Raw genomic sequence first — 17,465 nt, forward strand, 5'->3', positions numbered from 1 at the left:
TCTCTGAATCATGTTTGTTTACTACCACATCAGGTAGCCTATAACTAATGAGAAAAAGACGAAAAGAACGGCAATACACCACGCAGTGGTGACAACCATTATTGAATTAGATAATTTTCGTTGTGTTGTATTGCCCAGCCCTAATTCCAAATAGAGACTTTTAAACAAGAGGCATTCAGTCTGTGAAAGCGTACCGACATCAGAACGTACGTATGTAGTAATTGTTTGTATGTGACTAGATAGAGAACAGGGCGAGGTAACATGAATGTAGAAACGTGGCGTTTGTTGATAAGAAGGTTTTGTACGGTAGCCAAGTGAAGAAATATAGTTAGTAGAAATGGCACTGTGGTGAACTGGTGTAACTTTTTAATAAAGGGAATACATTTGCCGTCATGAAATGCATATGGGTGGCCGTGAGTGAGTTTTGGTAAAGCAAATAGAAGCGTAAGAAAACGTTAGTGTAAAAGAGGAAATGATCTGCCTGAGGGCGAGTCGGGATTCAAGCCTTCAACCGGAGGTTTACCAGTCTGTGACTTTGTTAGTGCAGCACCATGACATAGCTATGCAATGTGTGAAATATCATTAGCAAACCTGTCTGTGGTTTTAAAGAACACATGCCAGTAAGCACAGAAGAGCTCCCGTTGAATCCATATGGCTTTGCAATATTGTAGCCGGTTAATAACTGAACGTGCAGACGGTACGTCATAATGCAGTGTATACGTTCGGTGAAAGGCGGGTAGATATGGTGCAAAAGCAATAATTGAGAAGTAGTAGACAATTATTAGTGAGGGTAAAAGCAGGTTAAAGAAACATGTTCCTAGCTGGGCTTGAACCTACAACCCCATGTTTCCACGACTGTAACCTTGCCCACTAGGCCACAGGCAGATTAGCAGATTAGAGTAAAAAGGTATGGGTATTTTGCGTGTGTATGCGAGTTTTTGATTGGGTCATGTAGGTGAAGATTTGGCTGGTGTTGGTAAAATGTCCAATGGGGAGACATGTTGTTAGTGGGATAGGCGGCAGGATAAATAAGAATGAGAAGAAAGGAGGAGGAGAAAAACGCAAAATCCCCTTAGTTTGTGGCTTTATTGTGTGGACATGTGAAGTTGTTTATGAAATCTGTCTGTTGAAATGGGGTCAGTATGTACAGAATTTAATGTCTTTTAGGGCTGAGTGTCTGTGGCTGTTGTGATTATTTCTGTGGGGAACCCTGAAAAGTGCCAAACTCTCAGTGCTGTATAGGTATGGGGCATGCCCCCGCCAAGGCGTAACTTGGCGGGATGGCATACCTGCCATCCCAATAGGATTTAAATTACAATACTTTTTATCATTTATAATATTTTTTATAATTATTTTCATTATTTTACAAAGCATTAAGGTGCCAGGTTCCACCTCAGAGGGTGGTTGCCTCAGCAGTGTCACGTAACGGGTAGGGAGGACCCAAACGCAGAGAAAAAAAACACAAACTCAAAAAAGGAAAATTAACAAAGACTTTACTTACACGACAGGGGACAAAAACCAGGAAACCAAAAGGCCACGCAGGGCACAAAACAGAAAACTCAAAATTCAAAACACACACAGCAGAACACGGGCAGGACAGAAACCAGGCAGGAACTAACAGGCAGAAACACACAGGCGGAAACACAGTCAGAAAAAACACAGGCAGGCAGAAACACACAAACACAGGCAAGCAGATACATACAAATCAGAAACAAACACAAGGTACCAGCACCTGAGTCAAGGGGACAAAGAACTTAAATAGACAAGACACAGGTGCACTCAATACATAATCAAACGAGAGGGAAGGGATAACGAGAGGCAGGTGGGGACGATGATTAAGTAACGAGACAGGTGGGAACAATGATAGAATAATTAAAACCAATAATACAATTAACACAGGGAGGGAGAATGAACTGAAACACAAAACTGAAGTGCCGCCATCTGGTGGCCCAACAAGGAAAAACAGAGACGGAAACACAGAACCATGACAAGCGGGAGCTCATCTGTAAATAAATTATAAAAAAACAAAGCATTTTAGTGACCTTTTATTTTTGGGGGTTTCAATTATGCAATGTTTGGTCTATACTGCAAAAGCAAATGTTTAAATATTGAATACAAACTAAGCACTTAGGTAACACTTTTTAAACACATGGACATGTTGAAGAAGAGAACACTTATTCAGAGGCGTCACTAGGGGGGGTGACACCAAAATGACTGCCAATACATTTTTTGTGCAGTGTTTTGTGCAGCGACGGGTTTACTCCGATGCAGTTTACTGCCGGTTGATTTAATTAGCGATATTAATGTGATGAGGAGCGCTTTGTCGTTTGAATGCATAACACACAATTCCTTGCACCCACTCCCACCAGATTTTTTTTTTTTTTTTTTGCCTCAGATTTGACATCAAACCATTTTTTTTAACTTCCATCTTCTGGATGACAGTAGTCACCCATTCATTTCCTATGGCGGTCATTTTAGACCCGGAACACCACAGGTGTGACAAAGTTGACTAAACCACTCAGAATTCAATGAAAGTGGTGATAAGCAATTTTATATGTTCAAATGCCTAGTGTGGAGGGAAACATAAGGTCTTGAGGCAACCGCAGCTCTATGGCTCTGTCTGTCGGTCGGTTGGTCGGTCGGTTGGTCTCACAAAAAGTGTCCCACCACGTAGCGGCCACAGTTTTCGCCCCAGGAGGCTGAAATTTGGCATGGAGGTTGGTCATGACCGAAGATAGAGCTGAATAACTTTTCAGGCTGATTGACCAAGAGGGGGCCTGGCGATGGGCGTGGCCTATCACAAAAAGGCGCATAACTCCCGAATGGATTCACAGATTTGCACAAGATTTTGTGGAAAAGTTGGTCATGAGCCAAAGAACAGCTCATTAACTGTTCATGCCAATTGGCAAAAGGGGGTATGCAGCAGGAGTGCCTATCACAAAAAGGCCTATCACGTAACATGGCAAAACTTTGTGGAAAATTTACGTAACACCATAAAACTTCAAGGAAAAGTTTATCATGAACTGCTGTCTAACTTGTCCATGTACCATCTGACGGTCCAAAAAGCTGTCCCAAACCTCTAGCAGCCACACATTTTGAGGCTGAAATTGGGCATGGAGGTCACGTGTTTGGGGGAGGGTGTGTGCGTGGATGCATGCACGCAGACGCGTCATGCCCATTCAAGCTGGAGGGGCACGTGCCCCACCAGATTTTTGATATCTGGATTTTTTATATTTTTATTTTATTTTATTACTATTATTTTTTATAATATGTAGTTATGATCATTTTATATTACGAGTCAAACGTATTCTTCTAATTATGTCATAGATCATACCTCAGAAAGTCACACACCCCCTTTCACTATAGTATTGGTTTCTTCCAAAAGTTGCTGGATGAAATCGGTTTGCAACAGCAGGTACGCACGCACACAGCACTGTTGCGCATCAGTGCTGGAGGAGATGTAGGCTACAGCTTAATGGTGTGTTGCTGAAGTGGTTAGTAGAGCATCAATCCCTTTTTCAAACGTGTGAAAATGAAATGCAATTAGTTATACACACTTAATTGCATTTGAGAAATATAGGCATAGTTTGCTTTGCAAGATTTGCTTGCTAGTACCAGCTAAAGTTAGTAGCCATCCCTCAATCCGGTTATTTAGCCTTCTGGCTCGCTAGCTAGTCGTGATTTGTGGTAGCATAGCATGCTATTTAATATTGGTAAAGGGGAGCTGTGTGAATCTTATCAATCAATCAATCAATTTTTATTTGTATAGCGCTTTTAACAAAGGAGCTTTGTCACAAAGTAGCTTTAGAGAACCGCCCCCCAAAGAGTAAGCCTAGGGAAACATTGGCAAGGAAAAACTCCCTGACTGATAGCAGGAAGAAGCTTTGAGCAGAACCGGACTCAGAGGGGGAAACCATCTTACGCGGGCAGGCACCGGTTTGGCAGTGAGCTGATTATTTTTACTACCAGTAGTTATAGTTAGCAAAACACTGAATTCCATTTGATATCTCCAGGTCAAGATGCAGAGGAAAATCTCGTCATTCTTTAAAAAAAAAACGACAGAAAGCCCCATCCCTGTCCTCAGTCAGGAGGTTGATAGTGCAAGAGGTAGTTTATCTTAGGTGAGATTTATAGTGATAGGCTATTTTTCCTTCATGGAAATGTGTGCAGATTTAATTGTGTGTAGGTGTGGTTACAGGTTATATGTACTTAGGCGAGTGGTGATGATGGATCTTTCATGGAGGCTGAGCAGTTTGGAAAGTAGGTTACTGCTGCTCAGTCTGAGCTTTTATTGGCAATGGAGCAGATACTGCTATGTGATGTCAGCACAGTCTCGTATGTACTCATGCTGCTTCCTATGCATTGTGTTTGAAAATACAGCTATTACCATGTTGGCAGGTTCCTTTCATCTGTGGCTTTATTATCTATGTTCTCTAAATTAATTTGCATTGTGGATATAGTCTTATGTGAATTTATGCCCCTTAAAAGTTTTGGGTGAAGCAGACCAGATTTGTGGCAGCAGTGTAGAAGTGAGTGAATAAGTGAGTGTCATTTTCAATAACCATAACAGCACAAATAATTGACATGAAAATCTCTAAATAAATATACAGTATTTACCCTAATATAAAGTGGGAGATTACCGAGCTACAAAAACTGATTTAGTGAAGTTTTAAAATAACCCCCCCAAAGTCTTTGAATATGCATGTCAGATTGCAGAAAATTGCCTCATGGATGCATGCGCATGTGCGGTCGCAGTTATTGCGGATTCACGCTTGTTACCTTAAATAAGATATGGCCCTGCATTCAAATCTGAAATTGATCCGTATTTGCCAGGAAAAAAGCTAAAATTCCCTTTTTTACATGAGGCTGCAGCCATCGTGGAACAAGCTAGTTCGTGACATCATTGGCATTAGTCTCAGCTGCTCAGTTTTTACTGCTAGGCTGACTTTCAGTGAGCTCAGCGACGAATCAGGAGGAAAGAAACAAAACAAAAAAATGCATCGAGAGTCCTTTTGTATTGCCCCATGGTGCTCAAATGAGTATTACTACACAATACCTATTCATTTTCATGAACTGCCTCTGACGAGACTGCAACCACTGAGCTGCTGGCTGCTCAGAAGAGGTCCACCTGTGGGACGGGGCAAAATGAGCAATTCACTTATCTACAGTATGTCAGATATCAAGTTGTGGCAAACACGCCTGCCACAGGCCACCGAAGTGGCTTTCCTTGGGGCCCTCCAGCACAGAGACACAGGGAGATGATGTTAAAACAGTCCACATTTATTCCACGAGGGTTTGCCAAATGGTGCTCAAATGACGTTTACTACACAATACCCTATTCATTTTCATGAACTGCCCTGACGAGACTGCACCACTGAGCTGCTGGCTGCATCTGAAGAGGTCCACTGTGGACGGGGCAAATGAGCAAGTATGTCTTACAGATGCAACATCAAGTGTTTAGATTATGGCCTCAGAGAGAGAAACAGTGAACTGGATGCAATATTGGCTTGAAGAATGCTGCCTACCTTCCCCTCCATGAACATTAAAGGAAACGTCCTTTACGCCACTCTGATACCCTTATCTAGGCAGGCGATCTATGGGTCCCACCTCCTGCAGAGTTTGTCTCAGGAGAGACAAACCAGAAGACAGAGCTATTTACGAGGCCAGAGGCCCAGTGTGGCTACAGAATGAACAAAGATCCGGTTCTGTTGGATCTTAAGTTTAAATGCAATCTGTGACATTTTATTGAAATCGTTGACTGAAAACTTTATGTTTATGTTAGAAGCACAATGTCATGGTTTCAGGATGCAGTTGCTGGGTGTGGCCACCAGGGGAGCACCCTGAGTCCTGATGGGGCTCACCTGTTCATCGCCTATTTAACCTGTGACGTGACAGGGTTCATCTCGTCTGTGTCAATATTACTAAGACCAGAGTCAGGTATTAGGACGGTGGGACAAGTGCTCTGTGTGAGCTTTTTGTGTTAGGTTGCTTGTCCGGTTTATTCAGCGTGGGTGTGAAGTGCAGTTTAGTGCTCTAAGAAAAGGTTCTTTATTATTTTGCAGCTGTGCGAGCTGGGGTATTTGGGACGTTGTCCTGGTCTTGTTTTTCTTTTGAGTTTTTCTGAGTTGCACTCAGATTATTTATTTTAGCTGAGTGTTTGTCACTCAGCTGTATTCTCTGTTAAACCCTAAGTCCAAGGGTTTCCTGTTGGAACTTCTGGGACCTGTATTATTTTGTACCAGTGTTTGGGTCCTCAGTTAGTGTTTGTCGGATATCGGCTTTGCTACTATTATTTCTTTGTTTTTTTTCCCCTTCACTCTGTTTAGTACTTTGGGATTTAGGGGATACTTGTAGTAGCCTGGTGGTACCCTTGCCAGTGTGCTTGTGAACCTCCGAACACTACCCATTCCTCTTTTCAAGTAAACTTCCATGCTTTATATTGGTATTCAATAACTTAACTGAATTACGTCCTAATATATTCATGTTTGGTCTTGTTAGAAAGGGATTAAATTCCTAAATATTTTGGTAATAATATGGTTCTTAGCCATACTTTCAACAACATAAGGTCACTTTCATTAATAAGTACACTGTCAGCTTTTAGATAGGGCACTCCTCGTCATAAATGAGCACGCCCCCCTTCTACACCTGAACTCGGCATTGCCCAAACAGGGCAAACATGCTCAAGCCATGTTGCGTCAAGTATTTATGATGGCCTCAGGAAAAAGTTGTGTTGTGTTGCAGTTGGTCTTTATTTTGGTGGTGGTTTCTTGGTTATGCATTTTAGCTCATTTCCTTTGTTCCTGTGGCACTGGAAGAGGGGAATACTTTGATAAGGTCTGGTTCTTCAGTCTTTCTTTTCTGGTAATCTAAATTTAGCATCTTGTTTGTGTCTTCTGACACAGAGTTTGTTTTGGTTTGTCAGTTGATTCCACCAGGTTACTGTTGACTGACCTATAAATGATTGAATTCATAATTGTCATTTTCAATAATACTTGTTAAATTAAATCACGTACAATATATTTTATATGTAGGTTAAGTGAGGGGTTTTAGCACACAATACCACTTGTGTTCAGTATTCAGAGTGCTGAACATTTTAACAAGGGCATTGACTGAAGCACTGGATTCTGAAAATAAACATATTTTTACTTAATTGTTGCTTGCCCGACAGTGCCTTCTGGAGTTTTAAATACACTGCTGTCTGAGCTTTAATCTCAATATAAACTGCCGCTGGGTCCGTACAGCCTGCTCACTGCTTATTCCTGTATTTTAATGTATAAACACAATGTGCAGATGTTCCCCTGTCATACAGTACTGCACTGCTGCCCTGCTCTCCCTGGGAGTATCAGAGCTCCCCCACTCCCTGCCCACTGATCCCTTGGCAGTGTGCAGCACCAGGGGGTCCTGAGACGGCCTCAGCACAGGGGCTCAGCTGATCCCTTAACAGTGTGCAGGATCAGGGGGTCCTGAGACGGCCTCAGAACAGGGGCTCAGCTGATCCCTTAGCAGTGTGCAGCACCAGGGGGTCCTGAGACTGCCTCAGCACAGGGGCTCAGCTGATCCCTTAGCAGTGTGCAGCACCAGGGGGTCCTGAGACGGCCTCAGAACAGGGGCTCAGCGGATCCCTTAGCAGTGTGCAGGATAAGGGGATCCTAACTAGCTGGCTGGTAGCTGTCGGCTGCCTAGCATGAGGAACCGGTAACACACAAACCAGATTTGTGTAGGTCAAGAACTGTCTCTTCTTAGTTGAAAGCTCTTTGGTTTTTCCCATGGTCATAGATGACAAAGGAATTTTGTGTGTGCAACCTCATATTTACATGCCAGTGATGCAAGGAATGGTGAGAGGCAGCTATACAGTTTAACTTAATTTAATTTATAGGCTCAAACGGCCTTACAGACCGAGCCTTCAGCATCTGTGATAAACCTCAAGCTTTTTAGCAACAGGCAGAGAACAGTGAGGCCCCTTCATGAACCTGTGAATGAGGGGGTGCTGCCCGACTGCATAGTCTCTGAACCCAAAATGACAAGCAGTGAAAGCTGCCTGGTAGACCTTAATGGTAGAAAAGGATTTCTCTTTATCCATAAGGTTCTGTAAAAAGCACAGCACGTCAGAAACAGAGCTCTGGTAAGGCACTGACTGACGGGAGGCACACCATCTTTAAAACACCTGACACTTATTGTCATAAAGTGGCCTGGTAGAGGGCGCTCTCGTGCTCTGGATGGTTGCAGCCACGCGAGGGGGAATCCCTAATGCATTGAGGTTATGCCTCTCACGGGCCAAGCCCATAGAGCTACTCACTCAGGGCAGGGGTGGTGTATTTCCCCGTGCACCTGAGACAGGAGGCCCATGCGTAGCGGGAGTGTGCATGGCTGTACGTAAAGGAGACGGATAATCACTACAGTAACATTTCCACAATCTGGGGATGGAGACGCCATTCTCCTTGATAGCAGATCAGCGCTCATGTTCAGAATTCCTGGAACATCAATCATTCAATCAAATTTTATTTGTATAGCGTATTTCACAGCAATTGTCACAATACGCTTCACAGACAACCGTGGCCTAGACCCCCACAGGAGCAAGCCTAAAGCAACATGGGTCACGCGTAACCACAGAAAGTGACGGCTTCTCCAGACCAACAGTCTGTGGGCTAGACCATGGAGCTGGAGGGAGCGCATGCCACCTTGGTGATTGACATATGCTACCGCAGTCATTATCGCAGCGTACGAGCACATGATGTTGCCTTAGACAGGGAAGAAAATATCTGAGAGCTATCCATATAGTTAATAGCTAAAAGAAAATTGATTCACCATGTAACCCTCCTGAGACCCCCCACCCCAGAGAGGGATGTGTGTGTCCTCATGTCTTTCCTCATGAGAACGATCCTGAGAGGGGTTCCCTGAGTGTAAAAGTCTGTGTTTTCCCAGTGACACAGAGTTACAGAGCGCTTGTGTGTCACCGTGAGATGGCGATGGAGATTGCGCACAGGGCTGAGGTGGAGGGATGAAATCCACCTCATAAAGCCCCTCATTCTTAACAGCCCCAGTGGCAAAACCTGAGAGGCTGACACCATCAGCCCCTGTAGTCTGAGGCATGTGTGATACTGCACTATTGAGCCCGGTTTGAACTGAGAGAGACATACTCTGAGAGATAAAATGCAGTCTGCTGATAGACAAGTTCACATGGATACAGAGTATAAATCCACTCCCAAGAACGTTTCACTCCAGGATGGGGAGAGATTGCTCTTGGGGAGGTTTACTCTGAAACCAATGTGTCAGATGTGTCAGAACTCACAGAGTGTCCTGCACAACTCTGGGTTTTGAATTGGCAATAATCAGCCAATCGTCTTTATAAGTCAGCATTCTGAGCCTCATTAGTCTCGATGGAGCCAGACCCGCCTCTACACAAAGACATGTAGGTACACTCGGTCAGTCTGTGCCGTCCAAATGGAAATGACTTTCTTTAAGAACATGCAGCGCATCTGATGCACATCTGATGACATCATCAGTGCGCACCGCATTCTAGATACTGGTCCCGCTCCACCAGTGTGAAGATTCCTCCCCACCAGGTATAAAAGTTAGGGACAGTAATTGCTCTCCCCTTTTTTTGCGCTCTCTTTGTGCATTACTACTTCCTGCACCTTCACCCATTGTCCCTTGAGTGCCCACTCCTATGGGCCTAACTCGAGTTCTCACAACTCTGTAGAACTCCAATTCAAAGGGCTTGCAGAACGCCTAAGATCGCGGCAGTCACCGATTTATCTAAACGCACAGATGAAGTCACTGTACACAGCAACCAAGCGCTGGTGATTTAGCTCGCCTTGGGTGACTATGCCTGATCCATCCCGCGTGGAAACCAGCACATGCCCGACGCTGTGCCGACTAACCACGACGAGCTCCAGGAAGAAGAGCCTTGCTGATGACCGACCCGGGGGGGAGAACCACTTCGCCGTTGCTACGGAACCAGGACTCGGCTTGCGCGCCTCACATTTGGAAACCTCCACAATTTTACAACGCCAAGACTGTTCTTTTCAGGACCACACAGCAACCACCGGAGGCCGCTACCTGCATGAATGGATGGACAGTAAAACTGAGCAAACTTTCAAGGCAATCGTTTAGCGTAGTCTGCATTGAGTTTAATGTGATATTGTGTGTTTCCATTTTGTCTTTTAGAATAATTTGTGCTGGCAATGTAATCTTAAGGAAACAACCATATGCATGGTCTTTCTCTCTCTCTTTCTTCTTGACTATCTTTACAACCCTAATGACACCACACTCGTTGTATAGCGAATAACCAGCTTGGTTGCATGTATTGCTTAACAGCTGAAGTTACGCTTCACTCTCCGGCACTCCCAGAAGCAGTACTCCTTCCCAGCTGAGCTCAGTTATTCAGCCACGCCGGTTACACAGTACCCCACACATACACAACCACCCGCCGTTTACCCTTCCCCCTTTCGTCCACAGACAAAGGGACACGTGCGCACACGCAACCGCACACATGCATACGCACCCCTACCTTCTCGTAACAGTTTCCCCATTAAGATTAGTTTGTGTATGTTCTGTTTGTACATTTGTTTAATAAATCATTGGGATGGCAGGTATGCCATCCCGCCAAGTTACGCCTTGGCGGGGGCATGCCCCATACCTATACAGCACCGAGAGTTTGGCACTTTTCAGGGTTCCCCACAGAAATAACCACAACAGCCACAGACACTCAGCCCTTAAAAACATTAAATTCTGTACATTCTGACCCCATTTCAACAGACAGATTTCATAAACAACTTCACATGTCCACACAATAAAGCCCCAAACTAAGGGGATTTTGCGTTTTCTCCTTCTTCTTCTTCTTTTTCTTCTTCTTCTCATTCTTCTTCTCATTCTTATTTTTCCTGCCGCCTATCTCACTAATAAAATTGGACATTTTACCGACACCCGCCAAATCTTCACCTACACGACCCAATGAAAAACTCGCATACACACGCAAAATACCCATACCTTTTTACTCTGAAACATTTTCAGTACAAACAGCTAGTCCACCTGTGGCCTAGTGGATAAGGTTACAGTCTTGGGGACACAGGGTCTGAGGTTCAATCCCAGCTAGGAATGAGTTTCTTTAACCTGCTTTTACCCACACTAATAATTGTCTACTACTTCTCAATTATTGCCTTTGCACCATATCTACCCGCCGTTCACCGAATGTATACACTGAATTATGACGTACCGTCTGCACGTTCAGTTATTAACCGGGTACAATATTGCAAAGCCATATGGATTCAACGGGAGCTCTTCTGTGCTTACTGGCCTGTGTTCTTTAAAACCAGGGACAGGTTTGCTAATGACATGTCACGCATTGCATAGCTATGTCATGGTGCTGCACTAACAAAGTCACAGACTGGTAAACCTCCGGTTGAAGGATTGAATCCCGCCTCGTTCTCAGGCAGATAATTTCCTCTTTTACACTAACGTTCTCTTACGCTTATATTTGCTTTACCAAAACTCACTCATGGCCACCCATATGCATTTCATGACGGCAAATGTATTCCTTTTATTAAAAAGTTACACCAGTTCACAGCTGCGCCATTTCTACTAACTACATTTCTTCACTTGGCTACTGTACAAAACCTTCTTATCAGCAAACGCCACGTTTCTACATTCATGTTACCTCGCCCTGTTCTCTATCTAGCCACATACAAACAATTACTACGTATGTACGTTCTGCAACTCCCCATTAAAACATTACATTTAAAAACATGATTCACTCATAATTATAACTACTAGTACTGAACATGAAAAAACACAGCAGTGCAATAGATTTCACACGTTACTTAACCCTCCACTTTAACAGCTAGCGCTTTATGGCGACTGTTATATATACCGTTCGATAAGGAATATAAGCTCGCTCATGGTCACTCCATTTACTTTGCACTATACTCCGTGATCATGTCAACCTTCACCTACATGCCCATTCTGCTAAAAACATATTGTTTCAACTACGCAATTTCATAATTTCATCCTAATTTCTCTCACGCTGTTGTTATTTTCTCATATGCAAAGCCTACTGGGACATATGCGTCTGCTCCTATTCTCCACTATCATGTTTTCCGGTTCTAGTTTAGCAAAACAGCGAAGAGGATTCCTACCTGCAGATAAGCCTATCAAAATGCCTTACAAACCTTACAAACACTAAAAGTGCATCTCCACGAAATAATAGACAACGGAGCAGGACAGAAGGCTACACAAGTTGCGACCTAGGGAGTTATAATTCTACGGGCTTGCTGATTCTTTTGTCAGTCAAGGCTCGTTGGATGGACGTCAAATCCGTGAGTACATACACTGGCCATATTTCATATGCGTTTCTGATGCGTTTCATATGCGTTGCGTTCTTTCGTTTTACACTTATACGCCACCGCACCCTTTGTCACAGCCACTGTTTTACATATATAGCAAGCCAAAACTGCTAAACAGTACACGCTCATCAAACTACAAATTCACACAAGGATAGCCATAATCCACAACCGTTTCTTACAGGGTCACTTCGCAACTCACTCTCATAATAATCGGTGAGGCAAGATAGCCTATATTGTTTGTAGTACCGTAACTTGGCGTCATTTTGATATCAATACTTTTGAGTAACTTGGCATTTTTGTACGTTGACAACGTGTTTTTTATGAGATTTTATTTACAAGACATGGCCAGATTGACTGGACACTATGCTATAAGAGAGGAAAAGACATGCACCTGAAGAGAATGTAAGATAAAGAAAAGGAACACAAAGAAATTGTGATGCATACCAAAAATGCTTTTTATAAAAGGACTTTGGATAATGAAGTAAATTGTTTGAGCTTCCCTTAAATGCTATCCAGAGAACATCTCCCACAATCCACATTAGTTTACATTTGACAAAATAAAGTCTAACCTGAACAAAACTCTGGTACCTACCGCCATCCCCCCCCCCACCCTACAGGGACAGGGGTGCTGCATGGTAATTAAGGGGCATTGTACTACTGGGGTGCCCTAATGATTGAATATATCATTCCTGTATGTGTTGCATGTCCTCCTGCAAGGGTTTACAGTGATGGTCCTTCTAAGGACAGTTTTATACTTCTGTGTAGTCTGCATAGTTTGCATGATTTGCATTGTGTGTGACATTTGCAAATGGGCAGAGCATTTATATGGCATGTTGTACAGGTACAGGTTGTGATTTTCCACCCACTTACAGATACCTTCAATTCCATATCTTTCATATCCTTTAATAAACTTTTATCACATCCATACTGTATGCTGTGGGAATGAGGCACAGACGAGGCAGACAGTGCTGGCAACATGCCTGTAGAGGACTTTTATTGTGACAGCGGTATCACAATGAATGAAGACAGGGAAAAGTGAAACACAAGACGAGATCAGGCTACTCAAATGTTGGGGAAAGCAAAAGTGCTAGGGTAGTGCAGGTGGGTCCAAAATTCAGGCCATGAGGAGGGGCACGTCCGAGTCTGCCACAAAAACAAAAAAAAAATCAGACTCTGTTAGTCACTCAGTGCGGGGAAAGCCAGCACACCTTGGAGTGAGACCATGAGGCCTATAGAGGGCCAGCAGCTACTCAGGCAAAGGGGAAAGTGGTGTGGAAAAAGCACTGGTATGCTGCCGGTGGCCTGACTGTATCTCAGGTCCAGGTCTGAGTGCAGAGTGGAGGTGCTGAAACTCAGCCCTGTCCCTATGGTGCTGTCCATGGTGCTGCAGGCTGGCCGGTGAGACACAGGTGAAGTGGAGCAGAGTGGTGGCTGATGGCAGGGAGGGGCGGGGCTCCAGAGGCCCACACCACAATACATAAATATGAGCATGTGCATTACTTCCTGTTATAGTGAGTCTGCCTTTAGCTGTGTGTTATTTTGCAGTGCTGTGGGAAGTTTGTAACAGATAACCAAAAGGAAATAAGCAAAGTCACTGTTCACTCTGAAAAATGTGTGTTGCCTTTTACATCTTTACTTTTGGTGGTGGCCAAACATCCTAAAGCACTGAAAACTAACTCACTGTCCGCTCTGAAAGATGGCATCTGCACGTCTAGTATGGGATGGGAAGGTTAAGCCCAGAGAAAAGATCATGGAAATGGTAGATGAGCCCTTTGCCCCAATTCAGAGAACTTACAGTATAAGAAAAGGGGACATTTGGGTCAGAATTACATCTGTAGAACAGTCAGAGTTCAGTCCAGCAGGATGTTTAATTTTCAGGTCCAAAATACTGCAGTTGGAGAGTGTAGCACAGACATCTTCCTCAGAGCATCATCAACTTTAAAATCCTCAATTTCACTCTTCATCGCTGAACACTGTCATTGGCACATTTCCCATATTAGATACATGCTTCATGTATACCTAATATGATAATACTATAATATATTAACTCTTCTTTGCAGACTGAACAACTGTAAACTCACACAGAAGTGCTGTAAAATTGTGGCCTCAGCTCTCCAGTCATCAAACTCACCCCTGAGAGATCTGGACCTCAGCTACAATAACCTGGGAGATTCAGGAGTGGAGCTGCTCTGTGCTGGATTGAGGAGTCCAAACTGTAAACTACAGAGACTGGGGTGAGTAGTGCTGTGTACTGTGTGATCTTAACTAAATAGAATTTGTGATTATGGTTATATTCAGTGAAATATTAATACGCTCTTTCACTCTGTTTACTCCTCTGTCCACCAACATTCTTTCTTTGCCCATATATACCTTACTCCTCTATCACAACAAGCATATGAAAGCAGGATAAAACCTTATGAGGATTGCCAGGTTTGTGGTTCCTGAGCAGAATGTAAGGTTTCAGTGGAGTCTGTAGTATCAGGTCACAGGTGATGATGCTGAGTGTCTGATTGACATGGTAAAGGATTGACCACCTGCATAGTAAAATGTTTCAGGTCTGTCACACATTGCAGTCTACATCCATCTCTATTATTCACTACCTGCTATGAACTCTAATGAAATCCATACATTTACCCCACTCTCTTTCACACACTGACCTTTTGATGAAGGGGAGTTTTACTCCTTCATCACACACCTGTGTGTGCTGCAGGATTGTGGTGTTTCTGAAAGGATTATGAATAAAATGGTATTTTATTCTGCTGGTAACGCCGAGCATTAACTATTGGCCGGCAGGGTATGTGTGTACATCTTGGTGGGAGAGTGTCCATCTGAACAACATGTGAGCTGCTGTTTAGATGCAGTGTTACATCGTTTAGTTTAGTCACTCTTCTGTGGTTCCAGTCCCAAGTCATAGGCTGGATATTGTAACACTGTAAGCAGACATGCTGTGTGGAATAGCCTGATTCAGAGATCAATGTTCTGGCTCTAGCTCCTGTCATCTAAAGGATAACATCATTTACAGGAGTATTTCTTAGATTCTAATTCTAATAACTTTCAAATGCCCCCACTTATTAAATGTTTTGTGCAGTTTATATTACTCCACAAGGTCTACCAAGCATGTTGATAAGGGGTTTTAAAAGAAAAAAATTACTTAATACATCAGACTTTTATTATCATTATTATTATCATTGTTACAATAATAATTAAATGCAACGCAATAATTAGCCTGTTATATTCGCAAAAACGTGCGAGAATAAAATGAATGGATGGATTATAAGGCAAGGACATGCAGAAAATAGATGCGATGTGTGGAATTTTTAAAATCTAGTGTCTACCAGCAGTAAAAGCTAGTGGCAATAATCAGTTGTGGTGTTCTCATACATCCACTAGGTGGAGCTGCAGCATAATTCCAGTTGATGCCGTAGTTCAGTGGTACTCACTAATTTTCTTAGGAGAGCCACTTATGAGTAAGACCATTACTCCAAGAGCCACAGAGATTGCAGATATAACTCAGATGTTTTTTTATCATCACTCTCAAGATATTTACCATCTTTGTGTATGTTTAGAAAAATACAGTACCATGCTTTCCATCCTTATATCTCTTTTTATTCTCAATTCATGATTACATTGCATTATTAAAAGATATAATACTTGTGTGTGAGTGTGTAAGGCTGGGAGTGGAACTCATCTTATGTATGTATGTACATATGCAATTATTCATAAGCATTATCAACAAGAAATTTAAAAGAGTTCACAAAAATGTATATATTGGCCTAGTAATAGAGATGAAAAATGTCTTTTTCTCTGTTATATTTGTATCAATATGTTGAGGCTGTCATGTGTTTTAGCTGTCCCTTGACTTTCTCCATGCAGAACTTGTAGTTAGTGGTTGCAATCCTAGTCAAACAATCAAGATGCACATCTGTAAGCCTACTTCTATCTTTTCTTTTGACAGTGCTCATTATAGAAAATGTTGCCTCACATGAGTAAGCGCTCACAAAAAAGCTCATTACCTTCTGCACACAGAGCTTTAAATGTGGATAATCTGAGGCTGGGACCATGCTCCAGAAATGAGCAACGCCTGATCTGAGCTCAGTTTTCAGTACATCGTTGACCTGCAGCTCAAGAATCTCACTCTGTATTACAGCAAGGTCTGGACAAAGGTTTTTCAGAGCAGGTGTAAGGCTTGACAATGGCACATTAAAAGGGTTCTCAATGAAATTGAAAAGCTCCCTATACGCCACAACATCTTGAAATCTCCTTTCAAATTCATTTCTTATTTCCTCCCATATGCCTACAAATTCATCATAGTCAAAATGTTGCAGTAGATCAGGGTTATCAGTTGTGCAGGCTCTTAGATTGGCAAAGTGAAGAAATTCTCTGTCAGGTATGAAGAGAGTGGTGATCTTGTGCTGGAAAGCAGTGACTGCTCTTAGCATGTTACCTGGGTACTTCCCTTTTCCTTGGAGTTGGAGGTTAAGGGAATTCAGCTGGGATGTGATGTCAGTGAGGAGTGTCAGCTGTAATATCCAGTGTGGGTCCTCAAGCTTTGGCTCAGCCCTCCCTTGCTTGCAAGAAAATCAGGGATGTGAGGAAGTTGAGTACAGAATCGTTCAAGCACCCGGCCACACGATAGCCATCTCACTTAGTTGTGCATCACCAGATCCCCGTACTCTGCCTCGTATTCCTCCAGAAGTGCACGGAATTCCCAGTGATTAAGTGCCCTGGCCTCGATAAAGTTGATGACTCGCACAACGAGCTGCATCACATTCTTTAGCTCTTGGTTTTTAAGTTTTGACACCAGTGCCTCCTGATGAATTATACAATGAAAGGAGACAAACTTGGGAATGCTGTCTTCCATCAGTTTGATAAGTCCCTTCTCTCCTTCCCTCTCATGCTTGGAGCTCCGTCGGTGCACACCGACATAAGTTTCGACCAGTCGATTTGTTTCTCTGCAAAAGAGTTAATCAGTGCTTGAAAATCGTCCTCCACTCTGGCCTGTCCATGAAGTGGTAACAGATATAACAGCTCCTCCCGAAATTTGTTCTTTTGAATAAAGCGAACCCACACACACAATTGCGCCATGCCGCTTATATCCATGCTCTCATCAAGTGCAATGCTGTA

General features: G+C 43.1%; 1 protein-coding gene across 2 annotated transcripts in view; it reads left to right on the top strand.

Annotated features, from left to right (window-relative positions):
• LOC135242411 (NACHT, LRR and PYD domains-containing protein 12-like) overlaps positions 1-17,465 on the top strand; it is a 120,620-nt gene that overhangs the window by 70,008 nt on the left and 33,147 nt on the right. For both annotated transcript variants that reach the window (XM_064313491.1, XM_064313490.1), the window contains one exon: positions 14,402-14,575. In XM_064313491.1, coding sequence (XP_064169561.1) covers positions 14,402-14,575 — 174 coding nt within the window. The remainder of the gene's footprint in view (positions 1-14,401; positions 14,576-17,465) is intronic.

The sequence above is a fragment of the Anguilla rostrata genome, chromosome 16, assembly GCF_018555375.3.
Source record: "Anguilla rostrata isolate EN2019 chromosome 16, ASM1855537v3, whole genome shotgun sequence".
NCBI lineage: Eukaryota > Metazoa > Chordata > Actinopteri > Anguilliformes > Anguillidae > Anguilla > Anguilla rostrata.